This window comes from Sminthopsis crassicaudata, chromosome 2 (genome assembly GCF_048593235.1).
Source record: "Sminthopsis crassicaudata isolate SCR6 chromosome 2, ASM4859323v1, whole genome shotgun sequence".
In the NCBI taxonomy this organism is placed as follows: Eukaryota; Metazoa; Chordata; class Mammalia; order Dasyuromorphia; family Dasyuridae; genus Sminthopsis; species Sminthopsis crassicaudata.
The window spans coordinates 485,477,569-485,502,217 of NC_133618.1; the positions used below are offsets into that span (position 1 = coordinate 485,477,569).

Genomic DNA, 24,649 nt, shown 5'->3' on the forward strand with positions numbered 1-24,649 from the left:
AATGAGGGGGTGTAGGGAGATGGTCAAATGACTATCCTTTTATCTTTCCTTTTATCTATAGAGTTAATAAATTTCCTTCTTTCCTTTTATCTATAAATTGAGAATAGATAATTTCTGAGGTCCTTTTTTGCTCTAGATTTATAATCTTATGCTCAATGTAGGGAAAGGTATGAGGAAAAGGAACAAAAAATAAAAACCAAAACCCAAAAACCAAAACTTGAAAAGTTTGCTAGAAAGGGAAAAAAGAAGGTAACAAGCATTTGTTAATGGTTAACATAGTAGGTTAAGCATCTACTATGTGCCCAAAATATGACAAATTCTTTACAAATCTAAATTGAAAATTACAACAACCCTGTGAGGTATTATTATCTCTGTTTTATGAATGAGAAAACAGAAGCAGACAGATTATTATATGACTTGCACATGGTCACACAGTGTCTGAAAGTGGATTTGAACTCTCCTCTTCCTGACTCCAGGCCCAGAACACTATACACTGAACCACCTACCTGCTTCTCACCTAGCTCTGCTTTAGCCACATAGGAGTGCTCTCTCCTTTTCCTCTTCATCTACTGAAACCCCACCTTTCCAGAAATTGGGAGAGGTGGAAACTGATAGTTATTTGCCAGCATAGGGTATTCATATCTTCAAATGCTTTTGGGTGAATCATTAGCATTCAGATTTCTATTTTTGAAATATCCTGATAGAATGAAAAATAAATAAATAAATAAAATGGCTGGCTTTAACCTGTGAGGAAGGTCCAGTGTATTTATTCAGTGGAATCACCACTTTTTCTTAAATGAGAGGATTGAGTTCAAATTCCACATCCGATGCTTACTATCCATTTTAGTATATGAATAAATCACTAGTTGGACAAGTCACTAGTTTCCTCATTTACAAAATGAGAATGGAGTCAACATCAAAAGAAATGGAATCCACATAAAACTCTACAGGCTGTATGTTGACTCTGTTTGAAACTATAATACCAACTGTTTTATTGTAATTTTTATTTATTTTGTTAAATATTTCTCAATTCCATTTTAATCTGGTTTGGGAAGCCTTGGAGAGTGTTGTGAACTGCATGTTTGGCCCCTCTATTTTGTGGTATCTTCCAAGCCTGAAGCCAAGATACTTTACTCCAATGACAGGAAATAGGGATTTGAGAACCACAAATATGTTATAATTTGTGGAAGTACATCAGAGAGATACCGTCAGTGTGCTAGGCGAAATCCAAGAGGGCGGTGATCTTAGAAGAAGGTGCAAGGGGAAGGTTTCATGGGTGGGCATCTTCTCTGTAGCTTATAGAGTTACCCTAACCTTGAGGTTAAGTAATATGCCCAAAGTCACTGTATTTGAACCCGGTCCTTTATCTTCACTTTAAAGAATTTTTTGGGGGGGGGTGAAGAGGAAGAGGAGACAGCAGAGAGCAGTGCTATTTGGCTGGAGTTGAGTTAGGTGAAGGAGAGTAGAAGGAAATAAAGCTGAGGAAGTATCACCGAAAGGACTTTTTCAATATTGTCATAGCAATTCCAGAATTAAGGGGTGAGGTGATGATGGGAAGAGTGCCCTTTTTTGGGAATAAGCCTGCTTTGTCTGTAACTTTCTTGATGGATAGGCCTCTTGGTAGGAATGAATGTTATACAACCCCCAAAAGGAATTTGCATATTAACTTTCCAAGTGCCTGTGTCTCCATGGAATTAAAGGCAGAAAGAGTTGGGGGTCCCCGTTGGTCCCTCCCTTCTAGAATCCCCTTCCCAGTCCCATTCTACAAGTGACTAACCAGACTGGGGATCTTGGAACAAAAATGATTAAGTACTTTCTGGGACACCTTTAACCTTCCAAAGCTCGTTTCATAATTAACTCTGGCAGCTCAATGTGTGTCTCATTAACATTTCAATATTCCGTAATCACTTCGAGGCTGGTGGTTAAGGTGGACGTGTTTTTGCTTTGTCTCTCCACAGGATCCGGCTGGTGAAGTTTACCGAGAAACAATCAGTGAGGAACATTTTCGTCTAGAAGGTACTTGAACAAGAATGCCTCCTTAATCAGAGGCGGGGAGGGGACAATAAAGCTTCCTTAATCAGAGGCTGGGAGGGGACAATAAAGCTTCCTTAATCAGAGGCTGGGAGGGGACAATAATGCTTCCTTAATCAAAGGCTGGGAAGGGGAGGCTCTGGTCTGCCAGCAGCCCTGCAGGATTCCCAGAAAGTCTTAAGTAGTGATTTAGAACCATGTTTGCTGACTGGCTGTTTAGTCCATGTCACACCTGGGAACTTGTCCGTTCACACTGAGATGGCATGGGGATGGAGGGGGTGGGAATGGTTAAGGGGAGGAGGAAGAAAGGGAGGTTGTAAGGTTCTAAGGAAGGGCTTGGGGAAATAAAGATTCAGTGGACCTGGATTCTACTGGCTCCTGGCATAGAACATTGGATATTCACCTAATTTTTTTCATTTCCCAGACATCTACTGGTTGTGTGACTTTGAGTAAGTCAGTAACTTCTGCCTAGTTTCTTCATCTGTAAAATGGGAATAATAATAGTACTTACCTCCCAGGGTTGTGAGAATTAAGAAAGATAATGAATGTAAAATGCTTTAAGGTTTGTAAAGCACTTTATATTCATTATCTTATTTAACATAGATATATTATACATATATATTATAGATAAATATGCTATTATTATTGTTAATAAAGTTTTAGTTCCATTTTTGTTACTAGCTCTGTGACTTTTATCAAGTAACTTCACTGTTATAACTTTCAATTTTTTCCTAGAGATTTTGCATCCATGGTCCTGTCATTATCCTTCCATGCCAGCCCACTTGCTACCACATACACATACACCTGTGGTGTTTAACTCTTCTTCTAAGGCCATGGAGAGAAGGGTAATTTTAGAGAAAAAGGGGAAAGGGAATGAGGTCCATCTAGAAGTTCTAGCTCATCTGTGCTCTAAATCTTTTGGAAACTAAAGCTGATTTTGATCCCTGGAGGATTTCATAGGCTTTAGAACAGGAAGAGATCTTAAGCAGTCATCTAATCAAATCTACCCTCTTCCTCTGCTACCCTTCTTCCCTGTTTTATAGATGAAAAAGCTTTAGGACTAGGGAAGTTACAAAAATTGTCCCAGGTCCTTTAAGCCCTTTTATTATACCCTATTTTCTTTTATCTCAAGAGATCTAAAGGATCATGTGTCAGCTGTAGCAACTCTGAACTCTACAGTCTGGACCTCAAGACTCAGTTTTATAGGATTAAAGGAGCCGGGTCCCATTTTCTGGGCTATGAACAGAGATTATGTTCTGGGACTAGATGGTGTCTGGAATCTAGAAATTAGAATCTCCTGGATGGACAGTAATGTTCTATTTTAACTGGAAAAAAGTAGCTGTTAGAAGGGGGAAGGGTGAGGGCAGAATGGGGATATCGATAGATGACAGAGGGAGGTGAACTGGATGATAATCTATGCTTTTTGATGGGAGGGGAGACCATAGAGCAGCAGGGAACTGAGGTCCTAAATATTCTCTCTGCCCAGTGGTCATTTCATCCTGACACTTGGGGAGTCCCCAGATCTATTTGTGGAATAAGGAAATTGAGGCAGAATAATGTATTGATAGTGAGCCTACAGCAAAGATTTAGGATAAAACTCTTATGTTCTGATTGGACTGTTTCCTCTGTGTACTTATTCTTCCAGTGCCCCTGGCATGGTCTAGACACTCAGGGAGAACAAATCATGAACTAGTTGGGGCAGCTTGAGAACAGAAAATTGCCTGTCAGAGATGAGAATTGGTTTTGCCTCTTTTCCACTGCCTGTATGTATACAAAGAATTGGAAGCTGCGCCTGGATGAGTAGGGGCTCTGATGGCCGTGCTATTTCCTGGGACCCCCCCTTTTGGTCCATTGCCATTTCCTTTCTGAATGGGGGCAATGTAGCGTGTACCCAGAGAAAGCCTGATGAGCTGCATCTGACTGCCTGGGTTGAGAAATGCCAATACTGTGAATCACTCTGTTCAGGTTGTCAAGCCTTCTCCTGTCAATGTCAATTAGTTGTAGCATTTCTGGATATAAAGTAGGCTTTTCCATTAGGAGATTCTGCCTTTGGAGAGTGGGTAGGGACCAAACCAAGTAGAATTATTTTATTTGGAATATTTTAGGTATGACCAGCAAAATTTACCTTTTTCACTTCATTTTTCATCTTTGAATTTTTAAAGCCAGTAAACCAAAGGGAAACCAGGTAAAGAATCCAAGTTCACAGAGGAAACTTCATAAATCTCAATGATGATAATAATTAACAATAATAATAATAGTTCTTACATAATGCTTCAAATGACTTCCTCTTAATAATCCTATGAGTTAAGTAGTGGAACAGCTTGTGAATATTTTGCAGATGAAAAATATAAGGTTCACAATGGGGAAGATCATAGAGCTAGTGTCAGAGCCAGTGCCTGTGCTCAATACCAGGTATTATTTCTGAATCTATGCTTCAGGGATCTTTGATTTTGTAAATGCTGATATGCCTTATCCTAAAATAGATTGTAGTCCCTCTACAATTTCCAAGATAGATGATATTATAGAAGAGACCCAGGTAGAAACATTCATTACCCAACTTGATGAGTAACTTAACTTCTCTGAACTTAACTCTGCTGGTGCTCTGAGAGTACATCTATGATCTAGGACTGGGCTAATACTTTCCATGATTAAAAGGAAGGTCAGTCAGTCAACAAGCACTTACTAGGTACCTAATATTGATCAATCAACAAACACTAAGCATCTAAAATGTGTCAGGTACTGTACTAAGTGCTAGAGATACAAAAAGAGAAGTAATGACAGCCCCTCCAGGGGCTCTCAGTCCGAAGAAGGTGTCCTTGGCTCACAAACATAACGACTTCATTTATGTTGAAGAACAGAAATAGATCATTTGATCTCAAATGAATTTGACCTATAGCAAAATGGTTTGGCAGAAGACCACACTCCAGGTTATATTCAACAGAAAGTTAAATTCTATTCATTTAGGGGACATAACATCCACCTTCATGACTGCTTGGTTCTCAGTACAAAAAACTGCATATACACTGACAGTGCTGTTAGTGATGAGAATGCTGTTCTCTACAATGTAGTTAGCCCTTTCAAGAATTGGAAACTTTAGTATCTGAAAGGACCCTGAGGTTAGGAGTGGCTGGCAAACAGCAATGGGAAATGACCATTTCTGAAGCTTCTTGGAGATCAACCCGTTGCTGCTGTTTGCTTTTTGCCTCTTCAAAAGGACCAAGCAAGCCTTTAGCCCCACAGCAGAACTGGCCAAGAAGGGGTGGGGGAAGAAATAATTGACTCTTCATTTGGGGTTTTTCTCTTAGCCAAGTTCATTGCCCTTTGGAGGGCTTGAGGGGTATTTAAAGGGGAAAAAAGGCCATCTGAGGCGTAAAGATAAAAAAGAAGGCTTCTAGCCATCCATAAAGAAGCAGGATTTAACTCCTGTGTTGTTATGGAAAGCTGGATCAAATCCCCTCCTCTTAACAGACTTAACTAGCCCACTGCAAAAGCTCAAAATCCTAAGATTAAGATTGTATTTGGTAAGAGGGCTAGAGCATTAGTGCTTCCTTTTGAACTATAGAAAGAACAAAGTAAACATCAAAAGCATTAGAGCCGTGAGAGCCGGATTGTTGACTTAGTGTTCCTACTTCACTGGAGGTTAGGCTTGGAGAGTGGCCACTCTTATTTACTCAGCATCCTGGCCTGGTCTGGCCTGGCCACAGGAGATGAGAAGAGGAGGACCTTAACCTGAGCTTTTCTCATCCCTGTCACCTGCCTGAGGCCCCACAAATACCCTACCTCTTCCATGACTGTCTGCCTTCCTCAAGGGGTCTCTCAGGATTCACAGAAAGCAAAGGGGGGAAGGAGAGGTATGGAACCCTTGCTCAAAGCTTTTGGCTTCCCTTCAGCTCTTTATTCTCTATTCAGGAGCTAGCAACCTTTGTCGGGCAGGTGGATATTTTTATTAGCATGTATCCTCAACCATGGCAGTTGATGAAGCAATAACTTGTATTTGTATGGCAATTATGTTGTTTAGAAGACTCATCACAGCAACCCTATGGGGTGGTGGCTTCAGTTACCCTCCCACCAATATAGGCAGGAGACCCAGTGTTCAGTGTGGTCTGCTTCTGGCCAACAGTTCACTTGGATTTTTCCAACCTTCTCTGTCAGACACCAAATGAAGAGGATTGGAAACTTCGTATGTTTCCCGATTATAAATGGTAGAATAGAGGTACATGGCCTATTTGTAAAAATCTCTTGTTATTTGCAAATCTTAGAGCCATTGATTAGAATTGGAAGAGAACTTCAAGGTCATTAGACTTAAATTCCTCATTTTTAGATGAAGAATCTATTTCGAATAAGAGGCAAGAGGCAAGTTCTTGCCTTCCCTACTCTGGGTACCAGCACTACTCCATTCATTGTATCATGCTTTCTCTCTGTTTCTGGCTGCCTCCTTGTCTCCCCATTAAGGGTCTGTGTGCTCTTCTCTTCCTGACTTGGGGTCTGTCTGTTTCTGGGTTTCTCCATCTATCTTGTATCTGAGACTTTAGAGATAAAAGTTGCAGAGTCATTTCTGTATGGGAGTCTCTAACACTGTGTCTCTGACACTCCCTTTTTCAAGTTTGCCAGCCACATCAGTCCACTGAAGTCAAGTTTAAAAGCAAATTCCTCTTTGATCAAAAGACTAATTCCACCCCTCCTGCTCTGAAAGGACCATCTGGGTTCTCTCTCTGTCTTTCTCTCTCCCCTAGGCATCACCTCCAGGTTTGTAGGAGGTCCTGGCCTCCTGCTTAAAACAGTCATTGGAGGAGTTAGCTTTGTCGGGCTGTTGTGATGTGTGGTTGGAAAAACTTCAAGAAGAGAATCCCCAGTCCTTGTCACTAGTGTCTCTCTACTCAGCTCTCCTTTCACCAAACTATGAATTAATGAAATGGAGCCATGGAAAATAGCTGAGAAGGGTACAAAATAAGGATAGCAGCTGTAGGCACTGAAGTTAGAGCATTGCCCATTGCTTTGGGTCAAATTTCAAATCTTTCATATCAGAAACCTTGGCTAGTATCAATGTCTTATGCCAAATAGATTAATTAAGCTCCCAGGTGTTAGGGAAGCACTATGTTATAGAGAAAGGAACACAGGGTTTAAGAGTGAGAAGCACTAGTTGCTGCCTGACTGAATGATCTGGAGCTAATCACTTCAATTTGCCAAGCCTCAGTTTCCCCATCTGTAAAATGAGGGGGAATCAACTAGGTGGTTTCAGAGATTCCTTCCAGCTCCAGATCTATGGCTCTATAATATTCAATTTTCCTTCCTGGTGGTTGGAGAACTAGCTTTGGGGCCAGGAAGACCAGGATTTGAGTCCTGCAGTTCACACTTCTCACTTCTCAATGTTCTTAGCATCTATCTTAAGCTCAAAGTTGTCAGGAAGGTGCCAACATGTTTCATGGTTTCTTGGTGTTCCCTGTACCAATGAAATCACCTCCTGGCCTTATCCCTATCTTAACATTTCAGGTTTTTAGGATTGGAGGCAGCACTCTCATTTTACAGAGCAAGATAATAACTTGCCTCGAGATTTTCAAGCAGTACCAGAGTCTGGATTCAAACTCAGTTCCCAAAACTTTTCCCCTGAGATGCATGGACACTACTTTTATACTGCTAGGGGTTATTTCTAGGTAATTCAAGTCTTTCTCTGGTGTGTGTTCTCAATCCATCAGTGTTGATTAATCACATTGTGTGTTAGGCACTAAGCACTGGGGATAGAAAAAGAAGCAAAAGACACGGAGTTTATTATCTAGTGAACAACAAAGCAAGCTATATATGAGATAAATAGGAAATCGTTAATAAAGGGAAGAAATTGGAATTAAAGAAAGGTTGGGGATGGCTTCTTATAAAAGGGACACTGTTTTACATATGCACTTTTTCTTTCTTATATCATAATTTTCATATTGTTTTCAATATATTCCAGTCCGAGAGGTCATAAAACGCCCAGCAGGATTATCTGGGCAATTTTTACAAGCTTTTTATTTTCTATCTTTGTCTTCTACCAAGGTAATGGACTTCCTGCCTCCTCTTCTGCCTTTTAGTCTATAGAGGTCTCTGGGGATCTAAGTAAAAGTGTGACCATAATGAGAGATTCATTCCTATGTTACTTGGTCATAATCTTCCATTCAGATTGATCTTTATTGGCCCAGGACTCTAAATACTTAAGTTTTAGTTTTTTTTTTTTTCTCTTCTTCCTTTTCCTTTTACTCATCTTTCTCTTCCCTTTATCAGCCAACTGACCTATCAACAAATAAGCAACTTTCCTATTTAAAGAAACAATGGGGTATTAAAAAAAAAAAAGTCTTCCTCTAATGATTTCAACTTCATCCTATCTCTTCAAAATGTTAATTTTTTTTTTAAGTTCTGGTTTCACATATCAACTTAAAGTAGAATCCACATGAAAATGAAGTTAGTCCTTTTCCTTTCCTCCTCTTCCTGTCCTCACTTCCCTGGCTGATGGCCATTTTTCCTCAGTAGGTACTTGTTATTTTCTTTTCTTTTTTTTTTCTTTCTTTTTTTTTTTAATAGTTTTTATTTACCAGATATATGCATGGGTAATTTTACAACATTGACAATTGCAAACCTTTTGTTCTAATTTTCCCCTCCTTCCTCCTCCCAGATGGCAGGTTGACCAATACATGTTAAATATATTAGAGTATAAATTAAATACAATATATGTATACATGTCCAAACAGTTGTTTTGCTGTACAAAAAGAATCAGACTTTGAAATAGTGTACAATTAGCCTGTGAAGGAAATCCAAAATGCAGGTGGACAAAAATAGGGGGATTGGGAATTCTATGTAGTAGTTCATAGTCATCTCCTAGAGTTCTTTCGATGGGTGTAGCTGGTTCAGTTCATTACTGCTCTATTGGGACTGATTTGGTTCATCTCATTGTTGAAAATGGCCACGTCCATCAGAATTGATCATCATATAGCACTGTTGTTGAAGTATACAACGATCTCCTGGTTCTGCTCATTTCACTCAGCATCAGTTGATGTAAGTCTCTCTAGGCCTTTCTGAAATCATCCTGTTGGTCATTTCTTACAGAACAATAACATTCCATAATATTCATATACCATAATTTATTCAGCCATTCTCCAATTGATGGGCATCCCCTCAGTTTCCAGTTTCTGGCCACTACAAAGAGGGCTGCCACAAACATTCTTGCACATACAGGTCCCTTTCCCTCCTTTAAGATCTCTTTGGGATACAAGCCCAGTGGTACTTGTTACTTTTCAAGACTTTTCTTAGCAATAGAGCAAATAATTCTTGGCATCTCTGAATTTTCTCATAACATCATAGGCCATGTTAGCAGGAGACCTTAAAAAGATCTAGTCCCACTCCCATAATTAACCGAAGAGAAACCGATTCCCCAAAATAGAGAGTGATTTGCCCAAAGTCACAGTTTAGAATGGAGACAAGGTTTTGAGACCCTTGATTTCCAGTCCAACATACAGTAAATCAATCCAGCACTTTGTAGGTGCTCCTTCTGTATTATTCATTGGCAAAATTCCTGAGGCACCTTTGGTCAATATTGTAAGGTTCCCCAGATGGCAGGAAGGTAAGTTTTGTCTGTGGAGCCGTGGGAAGGAGGAGAGTGCCAGCCATCTTAGCAGCCATGAGTGCAGCAGGCCATGGGCAGGCCCAGCCATGTCGGCATTGTTCTGGCCAGCTTGCTGTCCTCCATTCAGAGAGCTTTTGTCGGCTCTGACTCCACTGTGACTACAGTAGCTGCAGAAACCCAAAGTTTTAACGCAATGGAGAGAGAACAAGTGCCCTTTCTCTAAAGTCTGCTGTTCATAAAAGCGCAGCTTGAACAGTGGAAATTCTGACTTGTCTCAGATACTAAGGAGACTTTTATAGTTTCAAGTAGCTCGGGGGTTATATTTTAAAAGTTGAATTTCATCACATGTTTTAAGTTTTTGGGGAAAAAGAGACATGATATTTTTAGCAAAAAAAAAAAAAAAAGCCTTTTTGGTCCTTTTTCCACTTTTTTTTTTTTTCCTTTTTGCTTCCTTCTCTTCCCCCCCCCCTCCCAATTCCCCTTCCCAAAACAGATGTTTCATCTCAATCCTACCACAGCCTCAAAGCAGAAAATGGTTATCAACCCTGTACTTTCAAGGAGGGGAAAAAATTGAAATTCATTTATCTGAAAGGTATTATTCCCCCCCCCCCGCCCCTGTCTTTTGCTTTGCTCCCCCACACCTGGTCTATGTGTAAAAGCTGCTGACAGAAAATTGCACTTAGGTAGGGGAGAAATGGAAATAGAGAGGGAACCACTGGATTTGAACTGTTCTTGGAGAGGTGACCCCTTGCTCCCAAACAGAGGAAGAATTCTGGATTATTTTGGTTTTAGAAGAGGCAAGAAAACTTGGCTTTTGCATGGGAGGGAATGCCTCCAGTATTCTCTTTGTCTGTTTCTCTCTGACTTTGTCTGTCTGTCTGTCTCTCTTTCTTTCTCTCCTACTCCTTCATCCTCTTCCCCTTCCTTTTCTCATTTTCTTTCCCTCCTTTCTCTTACCCAGGCTAGAAGTATAGTGGTAATTTGAGGTCTGCAAAGCAGGGAAGTTTTGACCTGCTCCATTTCGGACCTTGGCTAGCTGACCCATGCTTAAGCAGCTTGATGGCCCACCAAATATGTAGAGGCTCACCATATTAGTGCTAGAATTAGTTCCAAGGGCAATTTACTTAATTCTATCGCAGCTTAGAAATAAGCTCAAGCCATTCACCAATCTTAGTCTTCACAGCACCAAAAATTACAAGTATGTATTGCCACACCTGCTAAGTGCCTTAATTTTCAACTAAGATTCTAGTTCTATGGGGGGCTTTATCTGGAGGATGGTATTAACACTGGCAAGGTCACCTGAATAAAATATATATATATTTGTCTAATATATGAAAGTCTAGCGGAGTATTAGTAACTTTTCCAGTATCCTTTGGAAGAGAAGAGGGAGAGTGAGAAAAGGAGAAAGACTGAGAATCTTTTCTATTGAAGCAGTGTCTCATTTCCTCTCTGCCAAGCTCTGTCATCCCTGATGGTCAATCAAAGGAGTGTCTTTTCTGTTTTTAAGGAGTTTTGGAAGGAAGGGACATAACCCATTAATTAACAGAAAGTTGGTTCCATCATCCAAATAATATAACTTATTGGATACCATGGTTTTGAAACACAGGGGTCCTGCCCTATTAAACAGAAAACCGACCCCTTAATATGTTGGCCCATTGGGAATTACTTTTACACAAGATTATGTTCCAAATTAGAGTTGGGGGAGTGTGGGGTGATGTCATTCTTTGCCCTGCCCATTATGAATATTCTGGATGTAACTCGGTTACATTGGTTAATAGGCTGGTAACTCATCAGGGTTCTACCTACTGTACCATTCTGCCCCCATGATCTTTGCCATCCCAGCTATGCAGAGCTAATGTTGGCTGCTTACATGCAGAACCTCTGGGTTGGAGGGTTCAGTATCCTATTTCATGGGTTCCAGACCACTTCGTGCTTTTTCTAGGTCTGTTTCCTCATTTTAATAATGAATGGAATTGGATTATATTAGTGAACTCTTTATTATCTAGAAAAATAGGTTAAAACAGGGTAAAATAGTCCAAAGTAGCGTATGATCCAAGAGTCCGTTCTGTTCTGGTTGGCGTGTGTTGTAAGCTTTTAGTCATTGTTGGCAACAGACTTACCTTCCTAATTATGTTTGGCTCAGGCAGATGTTAAAATTAGTCTTTATTTGCTATGCCAGCCGATAATGGAAGGTAGTTATCCAGAAGTGTTCTGAATGTAAGGGCCATGTCAGCCTAGGATACAAAATTTTTAGCTGATAATAAGCCACGTGCCCTGTACATGTGATGGCTAGCATCCAGACATTGGACCAAAAAACCTAACTCATATTACATCTTACAAAAAGCTTGCTAGCTAATTAACTGGGCTGAGAAGAGGTGTTCCCCGTGCACTAACCTCCCTGGCTTCTTTCAAGTCCCAACTAAAATCCCTCCTTTTATAGGAATACTTGCCTGACTCCTGTTGATTCCAGTGCTTATATATTTCTTATCTATCTTGTGTGGAGTGTGTTTGGTATATATTTGTTTGCATGATGCTCCCTCCAATAGATTGTAATTCTTTACTTGGCAAAAATTACATTTCACCTCTTTTTGCCTACTCAGTATTTAGCACAATGCCCAGCACATAGTAGGTGCTTAATAAATGTTTATTGATTGAATGCAATTGAAATATGGTTTTTGTTGTTTGTAAGTGGTGCTAAATTGCTAATAACTATTTCTAAAATGTAGACTGTTCTTTCTAGGATGATACTAATTGCCCAGTCCTAGTCAGAAATATTGAGATTAGCTTGCTAATGTTGACATTAGCCACTTTTTGGACTTTAAACCACAAATGTTTCATGTTGATTTAAAAATGGACCAGATTCTTCTTCAGCCTCAGAGAATCATAAATTGATTGGATTCTATGATGTGCCCAGCACAATGCTATGGGAGATATTCAAGAGAAGCCCTTTTTTTCTGAAGTATACAGTCCAGCTGAGGACATGCAATATTCAAGAACTATAAGGAAGAATACATAATACAATTAGAATATTCGGCATAGATTTTAAGTGCCTTTGGAGGTCAAGGAATGGAGAGATCCATGGCACTCAGGATCACTGGAGAAGGTTTCATGAATGAGACAGGGCTCAGACTAGACCTGAACCCCAAAGCATGTATGTAGGGGTGTCCATGGGGGTAATTTCCCCCTTGGGATTTACTTTACTGGAGGGAATTGCAGGAGTGTGGTGGAAGGAAAGGCCACGGAGGCTGTTTGAGTAGCACTGTTCCCTGTTGATGTTGGTAGCCATCTGGAGCAGGGGGAGTAAGTGGGGGGCTAGGAGTCTGTTTTATTTCAACTCACCTCTTTTTCTTCTGGTGCTGTTTGGGTGGCGCCAGCTGTCAACAGCTTGAGGCCTGGGTGGGCTTTGTGCCATCCCAGTCTCAAACTCCTAGGGCAGATAATGCTATTAGACAGGCTGAATGGTCCATATGAAGGTGACAATTTACACTCAAATTGTGTTCTCTTCAGAATTAAGTGATAATGTCTCGAATAGCATATTGCTTCCCTATAATGTGTCTTCTGTTGTGTCTGATGATTAAAGTAACATCCCACCACTATAGGTATTTGCTTTTAACTCTCCATAACTGAAGCTTACACTTTTTCTTCTTCTTTTCTTTCTTTCCCCTTTTCTTTCCTTCCTTCCTTCTTCCTTTAAAGAAAGAACTGGGGGAGGGGAGAGGGAAGAGACTGTCTTTGATCTTGCTGAAAGAAAAAAAAAAGTCTGTTCTGTTCAGGCTTTTGGCTAACACAACAAACAGTGTTTAAAATTTAACTTTGCTTAATTAATTAGTAATTCTGTTTAATGCCGTCTGATCTTCATCCAAAAGGTATTTTGAAGCATGAGAACCGAACATCAAAGTGATCTGGGTGAAGATGGTCAAGTAATGCGTTTAATCTGGCAGTTGCTGGGGGTGGAATGGAGCCAGATTGGGAGCTAATGGGAAATAGAGCCCGTAATCTGGTCAGTGTGCACGGTACTCCTTTCTTCATGGCTTGAGTGTGAAAAATGACAAAGGGGAGGTTGGGCAAGGGGAGCATGGATGTGGGTGGAGAACTTTATAGATTGCAATAATCATCTCTCTCTTCTATAACACCTTTCAGACCCTTAATTTGGTTGAACAAACAAACCAACTTGATTATTCTGCCCTTCTTTCTGTGTGTAAGTGTTTTTAAAGAATTAAATAAATAAACTCTGCCATAGCATCCACTGTTTATAGTCATTCCCAAATAGCTGCATCAAGATGTGACCTCCTGGGACTGGGACATGGGAAGGGGAACATGTGGCAAGGGACGAAAGGAACAGCCAGATAATTGGATCTTCCCCTGGCACCAAACTGTGGATCTGAATGTTATTGTTCCTTGGAAATAATTTGACCTTGTTGGCACCACAGTGAGCTCCAATTAGCAATTTCCAACAGTCTAATGGATGACTTGTCACTCAGCATTGCTGTCTTATGACTGATGGAGCAAGATTAATTCTGTTTCAGGAATGGTGGGGATTTTAGGGGGGAGGGGGTAGAAGGGTAGTGTTGGTATAGGATTTCTTGTTTTCATTTGGAATTTGTTGTGGTAGGTGGGAGACTGGAGTCAGCAGGAATACATCCTTCCTATATATTTTTTTGAAATTGCGGTACCTTTTGAACCTGATCAAAATGTGATTTTAATTAATAAACAGTTCCTGAAAGGGACCAAAATAAATGTCTGGGATGGTTTCAGGATGTTTTCTGTGTCATTTCTGTCAGGTGCAATTAAGCAATGTAACTTGCTAAGGGACAAAGTGAGAGAGTGAAGTCTCTTCTGGACACTGTCAAGAGTAGCTTGGTCTCCATTTTTGCTCCTGTAGTCAATGGGAAAGACTGAACCAGTTCCTTCATTATCAATCAATCAAAAGGCATTTATTAAGCACTTATTTACTATGTTCCAAGGTACTGAAATGAGTGTTAAGATTGGAAAGACAGACAAAAAACAGTTCCTGCCCTCAAAGAGTTTATCATTCATTGCCCACTGTAAATAAATAGGTACATGTAGATAAATAAATAGGTAAATGAAGAGTAGAGGTAGCCTTAAGGGAGAGAGGCTCTAGCAACTAGGCAGATCTCTTAGAAGACAGCATTTGACCTGTATTTTGGCCATGGGAAGCCAGGGATTTAGAGAGCTGGGAGTGAGGAGGAATATTGGGCACAACTACCGTGTATGAGTATAGTATAGTATACCGTGTAGTATAAGTAAATCAGTGTATAGAGGAGAATAAATTGTAAGAAGACTGGTGAGATAGGAGGTGGCCAGATTGTGAAGAGTGTCCTGTTGGCTACTAACAATTTAAGGATACTCATCCCAGGAGGGACTGCAGAAGCAATCTAGAGGCTGCCTGCTAGAGAGGCAAACTGTCTGCTTCAGTGGCTTCAGTTCAAATCAGGTTAGTTATCAATTAAGGCATGGAAACAGAGACAGAAGGATCTTTTCACATCTTCAAGGAAAAAGGAAGAAAACCAGGATTATCTTATCTCTTCTCTTTCCTTCTTCTCTCTCTCTGTCTCTCTGTCTGTCTCTGTCTCTGTCTCTGTCTCTGTCTCTGTCTCTGTCTCTCTCTCTCTCTCTCTCTCTGTCTCTCTCTCTCTCTCTCTCTCTCTCTCTTTCTGACTTTTTGACTTTTTTCTCTCTCCTTTTCTGACTCTGTCTCTGTCTCTCTTTCTTTGTGTGTGTCTTTCTCATAGGAGGAGGGAGGAAAAGAGTGTAGGAGTAAGGAAAGAGCAGTGATAGGGGTTTCTTTCTTTGGGTTTTATCAAAGACAAGTTGAAAGGAGATATTGAACCTGAAGGTAGTTTGTTGATAACTTTCTTTTGAACTTTGGGTTTGGTTTAGATAAGCATGAGAGGCTTGCATCTCTAGCCAGGACCTCTTCTGAGTTAAGCTAAGCGGGATGCTTTGAAGACTGAGCCCTCATCTAATTTTTTAAAGGATAGGGATTGTTGAGGGAGGGGACTTTGAAGCTAAAAAAAAATTGTTTGTATTTAAACTTGTGGCTTGTCAAGATGGAGCCAGTGTCTCTGTGTAATATTCACTTATAAGGATATTAAAAAATGTAGAGCCCTTCCCTCCCCCTACCCCCTTTCCTACATTCAGCAGGCAAATTCCTGGTTTATTATGAGATCTCCCTCCTCCCATTTTCCAGAATGAGCACACTAAAGAATTATTAAGCACTTTAAGGTGGATGGTCAGGTTTGTCAGAATTTGACAAGTTTAGAAAAGTTAGCTTTTGAGGAGGATGGAGCAGTCTGGGCTTCAGCTTCTAGAAGATGGAGTCACCATGAAGTAGGGTAAGCAGCTTTATTCAGGCAGAGTGTACCGATTAATCCCAAGTCATAACAGAATTATTTAACCCTGTTATAACTTGGGACTTTAAAAACTTAGCCCAGTGACACTCATCCTTTCCTAGGTTTCCACCTTTGCTGAAAAAATTTGTACCTGAGTGGGATATTAAATGGAGAAGTAGATGAAGCTAACTGGATGAGGGCTAGGGAAGGTATAATTTTACAGCTCAGGAAAACTGACAAGAGACAGGTCCTCTGAAAAATGAGCCACCTCACAGGGTTGAAGGGTTCAGGTAATATGGAAATGAGTGAAATTGTTAACATTTTATGCCATTTTCTCCATGAAGTGATCCCTGTTCCTATCCTGGTTCCCCTCTCCCTCCCCCTTTAAGTTTGCTCTTTACTTCCTTTCCTCCCTTCCTTAAAATATACCTAGGACTTTTAGGTACTTTTTGGTATATAGACCAATGATTTCATTGGAATTGGAAATTCCCCCAAAAAGAAATTCTCTCTACCAATTTATTTTGATGAAGGGAATCCCCAAGGAAGATATTTCCTCTACTAATGTATTTTGACCTGCTCTACAACTTAATTTCTTGTAGAGTTACATGGGGGCTATGAGAGGTCAAATGATCTGCCCAGGGTTATCTCATCATTTGGGGTCAATCAGAATTTGAACCCATCTTCCTTAGTCATCTCTCTATCCAGTTTAACGTGATATCTCTTCCTATGCTTTCAGCATCTATATAGTATTGCAGCTATTTGTAAACCATACCCTTTTATTAGAATGTAGTCTTACTGAAGTAAAGAACTAGATCTTGTTTATTCTGTCTCCCTACCTATTGACAAAATGTTAAACACCTTGAATCTTCAGTATGATGAAACCCTACTGGGACAAATTTAGTGGGTAGAGTGTGACAGTTTCTTCCTCCAATCATTTTTAGACTTGTAATTTGCATCATCCAAATCAATAAATTTCTATTAAGTTTTTAAGAAGAATTGGGGTTTGCAGATGGGATTAGGATCTCCTGCTGGAACCTTGCTTTGGCCTGTTTTTTTGGGATTTGTTGCTTTTGAACACTTAAGGAATTAAGACCCCATTACCTCTTCCCCCAGGGTGAAGATAAGAGAAGGATGCTACATGTCACATCTGCCTTCCTGTTTTTCCCCTACCCTCCCATTACATTATTAAATTCAATATTATGTTTCTGCTATACATATTCTCACATGTATATCTGTGAACTGCCCAAATCAATTAAGAACCAGGATACCAGATCCTGTCTCCAACCTGTCTAAACTTGCATATAGGAAATACCATCTCTAACATCTTCTTGTTCTTTACCCTTTTCATGCTTTAATAATATTAAATTATTATTAATATATTAATAATTATTAATATATTAATAATCTCAAACTCTAGATCATATTAATTATAAAGTGAAAAATACTGATTTACTGAAGTATTTCTGTAAATGACAGGAGGAAATCTCTTTTTTTTCTATGAAAAATTGCTGATTTACAGGAAAAAAAATTGAGGTCACCTAATTAACTTGATTTAGTTTTCTTTTTAAGAAATGTATAGGAACAGCTAGATGGCAGTGGATAGAGCACCAATCCTGAATTCAGGAGGACCTGAGTTCAAATATGGCCTCAGACACTTAATAGATACTAGCTGTGTAATTCTGGGCAAGTCACTTAACCCAATTGCCTCAGGGGGAAAAAAAAAATTTCCTTTTACTTACTTTTAAAATTTTCAACCGGGGCCAGCTAGGTGGCGCAGTGGATAGAGCACCAACTCTGAATTCAGGAGAATCTGAGTTCAAATGTGATCTCAGACATTTAACACTTCCTAGCTGTGTGACCCTGGGCAAGTCACTTAACCCCAGCCTTGGGGGGCGGGGGGGGGGGGATTTTCAATAAAGAATGTATTTTATTAGACAGAAAGCATATACTATAACTTTGTAATTTGGCAAGTTAAGGAAAATGGAGATAGAATGCCCTGTTAAGAGAAAAGGAGATTGAGAATAAGATACAGAGACAAAGGTATAGAGAGTCATGCAGGTAAATATTTGAAAGGAAAATGCAAGACACATCAACCCTTTCTTCATATATATATACAGTGAAAAAAGGAATTGGAATAACATACATAACAATAAGACAGAAACAGACACAAAGAACAAACTCCCATGAAGGACATTCCTTTTTTGTGGACTTTGAAACTATTGCCTATGAAAAACTGAAGCTATGCTGGTGCGTGCACACAGGATAATTATCTCTTTACATTTCTCTTGGAGGTAAATTAATTTACATGAAGGATTGGAAATTATTTCCCTAAATATCGTATTCCAGGTAACTTTTTAGAAAAATAGCTATTGTATAATTTACACTGGTAAATTTTTTACCTCTAATTTATGGCCCTTTTACTTATTTGTGTGTTAGTGTCTGTCATTGATTATAAACTCTTAAAGGGCAGAAAGAGCTCTTTATGATTATGGCTTTGTGATTTATTATGATTTAGGCTCAGATCCATGAAATAGTTAACACCAGTTCTCTGGATCTATTTCCATACTTTGTCTAATCATCAGACTGGTTGTCGAACCAAGTTAATCAGTATCCCTGTGGGATCCAGTTTATTAAGGGGTTAGTCTATGTGATTTCTACCAGCATCACGATATGATTCACAGTCTCAGCAGGATATAGTGCCTCTAATACCTCTATACCTTCTGCAGAAAGTAGTCCCTGTTTGGCATGAAAATTCATGAAAGCAGTTTACATTATTCTTTCCATTGCACATACACAATTTCTTCTGACAAAATTCAGTTCTTTCTCTCTGACTCTGTCACTTTCTTTCTCTTTTTGTCTCTCTGTCTCTCTCTTTCTCTGTCTCTGTCTCTCTGTCTCTCTCTCTCTATGTCTCTGTCTCTGTCTCTCTCTGTCTTTGTCTCTCTCTGTCTCTCTGTCTCTGTCTCTCTCTGTCTCCGTCTCTGTCTCTCTCTCTGTCTCTCTCTCTGTCTCTTTCTCTCTGTCTCTCTGTCTCTCTCTGTCTCTGTCTCTGTCTCTCTCTCTCTCTGTCTCTCTCTGTCTCTGTTTCTCTCTGTCTCTGTCTCTGTCTCTCTCTTTCTCTCTCTCTTTCTCTTCCCTCTTCTTTTCCCCTCTCTCCTTCCCTCCCCTACAAACACATATATATGTACACATGCATATAAATATATGTGTGTATATGTGCATATGCATACACATATGCGCATGTGCAAGATATATGTACATCGTTGTTTGCATACTGCCATTCCCCATTAAAATGTGAGTAATTTGAAGACAGGAACCACATTGGCTTTTCTTTGTATCCTTAGTTTTTAGCATAGCATTTATTACATGGTACCAAATGGTACAAAACACCATTTATGAATGCTTGACCACCAGGGCATTTAGAAATGCTTATTGACAGCATCACTTTTCTGTTTTGGCAGGAAAAAGCAGGGATATGTCAGTCATTGTGGGGCAACCCTGTGGGCTTCATGGACCCTTCAGGTATATAACGAAAAGAGTTCTAGGCAGGGAGACAAGAAACCACGATAAAAGAAATAGCAGTTGGGCTCCAAGAGGGCAGAGTGGTATGGAAAAAAGAGCACGCTGACCAGTCAGAAAGCTTGGCTCCTGGTGTGATCTTGGGCGGGTTATTTTCTCTCCTTAGGCTAATCTATAAAATGAGGGGATAGGATTAGCTAATAATAAAATTCCTTCAAAGCCTAAAATCCTGTGTTGTCTTCCTTTCTTTGTGACCATAAGAGTTACTTTACCTTTTGAGCCTGTGTCTTTTTTTTCTCACAGAGTTATGAGGAAGGTAAATTTTAACCTAAAAGCCCTGTCTGGATATGAATTTTCTTCATCATCATGACAAAATTGTGCTTTTATGGTTAATCTAGGCAGTCTGACGTTGTCTAGTTTCCCAGACATACTGAGCTTCTCTTAGAAACCCAAGGGAGATATGCCTATGTGACCTTTGGCAGGTCATACAGGTATGACAACAATTTCATGTGGGCTTAAATAAGGGAACTAGACACTGAGCCTCTTGAAGCCTTGACTTCCTTAAGTTTGGATTAGTTTATCTTTAATGTCCCTTCCAGTTCTAAAACTCATGTTCCCATAATCCACAAATTCTCCAAAGCCCTCCTTAAACTTCTTTGTCTCTTGACACCTGTGCCATCTCCCCTGCTTTATTTGACTTGCTCTGGAAGTGCTCCCTCTTCCTAATGGTTCTGGCTTCATTCTCTCCATTCTAAGCGTGATTTTGTAGATTTTAACCATGTCCCTTTCACTTGTGTCAACCCATCTAATGCAGGAGCAGAGCCCGTTCCCCAGCCTTGGGGAAGTATGACAGAATCATGGAAGTTTTTCTGCTTCCAGCCTTGTTTGCAGGGTACTTAGGTAGAAATAATGTAAAAACAATGCTGCCTTATTTCCGCTCATTGCTTGAGGATCTTGGATGTCTTTTCATGTATTAGCTGATTCTCAAAGCTATCCAAGTTACTCTACCTTGGGCTTTCTCTGGATGGGAAATGTCTGCTGAATCAAGAGAGCAGTAGCATGTAGTGGGATCTAGGCTTGGGGATCAGAAGAATTGAGTTTTACTACAGATGTGGCTACTCACTTTTTTGCTACTTTTCTGCATCCAGTTTCCTTACCCACCTGTCTCTTTGAGATAGTGAGGAGGAAAGGAGATGGCATTTTTTGGGGGGAAGTATTTTTCAAATGTAATGTATTGCTTCTAGATGAGACAGATGATTGGTTATATTATTTTAATATAAACATATTATCATAGTAAGTACTTATTAAGGGTCTATCTACATGTTCCAGGCACTGTGTTAAGTCCTGGGGATACAAAGAAAGGCAAAGATGAGTTTCTGCTTTCAAGGAGCTCACAGTCTAGTGGGAGAGACAATATGAAAATAAATATTCCAAGACTAGTCTGAGAGGAAAAGCGCAAAGATTAAGGAAATCAGATGGCAGGAATATTTGTTGTGCTACAGTGATGTGCTGGAAACCAAAACCTGCTGTGACCACTGTGACTTTGGAGTGGAGAAGATGAATGAATGATGTGGCACCTGAGATGGGTGATTGTGGGACAAAGCTTGAGGTCCTCCTGTGACCTCATTTGGACCGGTCATATGTACAATGACATCAATATGAGGTCATCTGGCCCCCCCACTCCTCCTCTTACTTAGTCTTAAAAGGAGCTATGCACGCACAGAGGGAAAGTTGGTCTTTAGCAGAAAGGACAGCCAGAGCCTTGGGTGAAGGCGAATCAATGACAAGCCTCTTCCAGCTCACTCAAGACTCGCATTGTGTGTTGTGGGTGTCTGTGTTCACATGCGCCCACATTTTCCCTGAACACTGTAGAACTCTGTCAGTCCCAGCCCTCTCTCATGGGCATGAATTATACATAGATGCATGAAGAGGCTATGTATTTTGTAAAGCCCTTCCTTTTTGCAGGCCTTAGGCAGTTGTAAGTGGGCTATTTCCTGGTGCCTCTAGGCTGTGGAGGCTACTCTCCCTTCCCTCCCTCCTCCTAGTCCCTTCTCCTACTGGATGGGTGCTGCCTCAATAAACTGAAATCTGAGGAAGAGCTTAGCTTAAAAAGACCAAGGTCTCCCACTGCCTCTGAGACCCTCTCCAGTTGTCCTTGCCACTGGACTCAAATGACCCTGGAGGAGAGAATGAAGCTGGTGACTTTGCACAGGCCTGCTTCACTTAAATCCAAGTCAAAGTTCTGAGAACAAAGGACAAATAACAATCTTACTATATTTAAGGGATCCATCCTGTTCTAGGTTTTCTTGTGATTCCAAATCAAGTCTGTCAAGAAACTCCAGACAATGGTTGAGAAAAGCATAGGGAAAGAGATTATTCAAAATTCAGCACTTTTCTTAGAAAAATGGGAATGACAGAAGCAATTTTATAAGTTCACCTTCATTGAGGTAGAGGTGAGCTTCCTGAAAGTCAAAAAAATCACTACAAAGTATAGAATAAAAAGTTATGGACCTGGCTCTACAACTTACTAGTTAATACATCTATAAACATTAACACACTGTGCTAAGGCTTGGGATACAAAGAAACATGAAAAAATAGTCCCTTGAGGAAGTTATAATCAAATGGGGGTAGAGAATATACAAATAACTATGCACAAACAAGTTATAAGATAAACTGGGAATAATTAACGAGGGAAAGTATTGAATTAAAGGAATCAGGGAAGGCTTCCTATAGAATATAAGAATTTAGCTGGGACTTGAAGGAAGTTGGGGATGCCAGAAGACAGAGGGGGAGGGAGAACATAGCCTAAGAAAATTCCCAGAGTTGACAGATAGAGTGTCTTGTTTGAAGAACTGCAAGGAGACCAGTATCACTGGATCTCAGAGTATATGTAGCCTTAGACTAATTTTCCTGGGTCTGGGCTTTTTGCTTTGCAAAATGAGAGTGTTTAACCAAGTGATCTTTAAGGCCTTTCCACCTAAAAAATACTATGGTCGTATGAATTTGCAGTAGAGATAGGAAGGTCCCAGCACTTGAGCAGAAATCAGTATATAATATCTTTGGCATAATTAGCTAGTCTTGGACTGTGAATTTTCAGAATCCAGCTTCCTTCTTAGTCACCAGTGTATGGTTTTTGCAGTGTACACAAATCTGAGAGTCTTCTCATTAACTTTTCCCTCTTACCAATACTTTTGCAGTGTCTTTGCCTCCTGAGAAGACAGATGGGCCAGGGAGTGGAGATGAAAAGAAGGCTGAGAAAGACAGTGAATCTTGCCCCAGTTCCAAGAAACAGCTGAAATTTGAAGTAAGTTTCCTTTTCCCTGGGGATTGGGTTGAGGTTTAGGCTTTGGCCTCAGGGGGAAAAAACCTTATTTATGCTTTGACATGCTTGTGAAAGCGGGGAACTTTTGCCAATCCAACCATTAGAAAAACTAGGGTTATTACCTCTGCTGTTACTCTTTTAAATTGGTTCCTCAAAGTTCTCTCATCTGCCATATTAGAGGTCTTTCAATAGTTTGTGGGAGCTTTCTAATATGGTTTAAAACCATCAAATAAAAAAAAAAAATCCAACTTCTTACCCTATCTACTCTTGGCTCTAGCTACCATTGGACAGTGATTTTTGCTTAAGGTATTTCCTGATTAGATAAATGCTAGAGGGGAATCTCATAGGCAGAAGACACAAAATCATATTTGGAAAGGACTTCAGAATCCATCTGGTCTAACCTATACTTGAACAAGAATTCCTTTCTTCAACCTGTCCACAAATGGTAACCCACCTTTTGTTTTAAGATGGGTGACCTATTAACTATTATGTAGTTATGCAGGTGACTGCCAAATTTCAATGTACAATACAAATGCTTTTTCTGAACTCTAGTTCTATATAGCCAGCTATGTGCTGGACAGCTCCACTTCTGTATCTCCTACGCATCTCTCAAACTCAATTTGTCTTTAAAAAAAAAATTCTACCTTCTAACTCCTCTAAATTGTATTTCTATTAAGAGTGCTACTATTCTTGTTATCCAGGATTTGAATTTTGAAATAATCTTCAACTCTTCCCACCCCTTTATTTCAATCCTTCATATCCAACCAGTTGCTAAATCTTGTCCATTTTGCCTTCATATTATTCTAATCTGTCCTCTTTTCTCTTATTAGAGGGTTGCTCCTTTGATTCATACTCTTCCTATTTCCCATCTCTTTTTTTAGTTTACTAATTGTTATTCCTGATTTCAAACTCCCTCTTTTTCTAATCCATCTCCTGCACTACAGCCAAATTCATCTTCCTAAAGCACACTCCCCTTTTCAAAAATCTTCTATTAACTTCCCAGGGTCTCTAGAAAAAATACAAACTCCTTCCTGACCAACTCAACATAGAGGTACTTATTTCAAAAGTTAGGGGAAGAGGTCAAGAGGTCTGGATTTTTTATTGTCATACTGGTTGACTGTGTGACCATAGGCAAGTAATCTCTTTGGTTCTCAGTTTCCTCTTTTGCAAAAATGGAGTGGTCATACCTGCTTTCTTTGCAGTGCTTTATTATGGTATAGAAACAATCTTAGCTTCTTGAGGGCTATGGCAGCCAAGTAAACTCTTGTCAAGTTCTGTTTAGTTGAAAAGATTTCTTGTCTGGGCCCAATGTGTTATATAAGGAACAGTCTGACTGAATTTGGACAGACTCTTTATGAGGGTGGTCACAAAGTAATCAAATTCTTTGCCCATAGCAAATTACAAAGAAGTATATTCATATGATACTGGATTTGGGTCCAGTCTTGGCTGTGATTCTCTATTATATTGGGCAAGTCACTGCCCCTCTCCAAGTCTCAAGTTTGTTCTCATTTGGGAATGGAGAGGATTTAATGATCTTTGAGATTACTTTCAGTTTAGAAGTTCTGTGATTCTTTGAAATGAGATAATGAAAGATAAGAATAAACAATTATTGAAAAAAGTCTGCCTTTTCATACAAATCAATTATTTATTATTACACTGATTTTAAGTGGAGATGAGTTTTCATCACCTTGGCAGATTGACTACAAGAAAAAGAGAACAGATCGCCACTCTGTAAAATGAACACTTTCTCCTTTCCATTGTCATCAGTTAATTTGATACTAATGCAAATCTTATTTCTTATGGGCCCTCTGATTTAAGTACTATCTAATTTCCTTT

At 39.8% G+C, this 24,649-nt stretch overlaps 1 protein-coding gene across 2 annotated transcripts in view; it reads left to right on the forward strand.

Annotated features, from left to right (window-relative positions):
* NKD1 (NKD inhibitor of WNT signaling pathway 1) overlaps positions 1–24,649 on the forward strand; it is a 109,100-nt gene that overhangs the window by 68,662 nt on the left and 15,789 nt on the right. For both annotated transcript variants that reach the window (XM_074293361.1, XM_074293362.1), the window contains 2 exons: positions 1,959–2,016; positions 22,689–22,795. In XM_074293361.1, the coding sequence (XP_074149462.1) occupies positions 1,959–2,016; positions 22,689–22,795 (165 nt within the window). The remainder of the gene's footprint in view (positions 1–1,958; positions 2,017–22,688; positions 22,796–24,649) is intronic.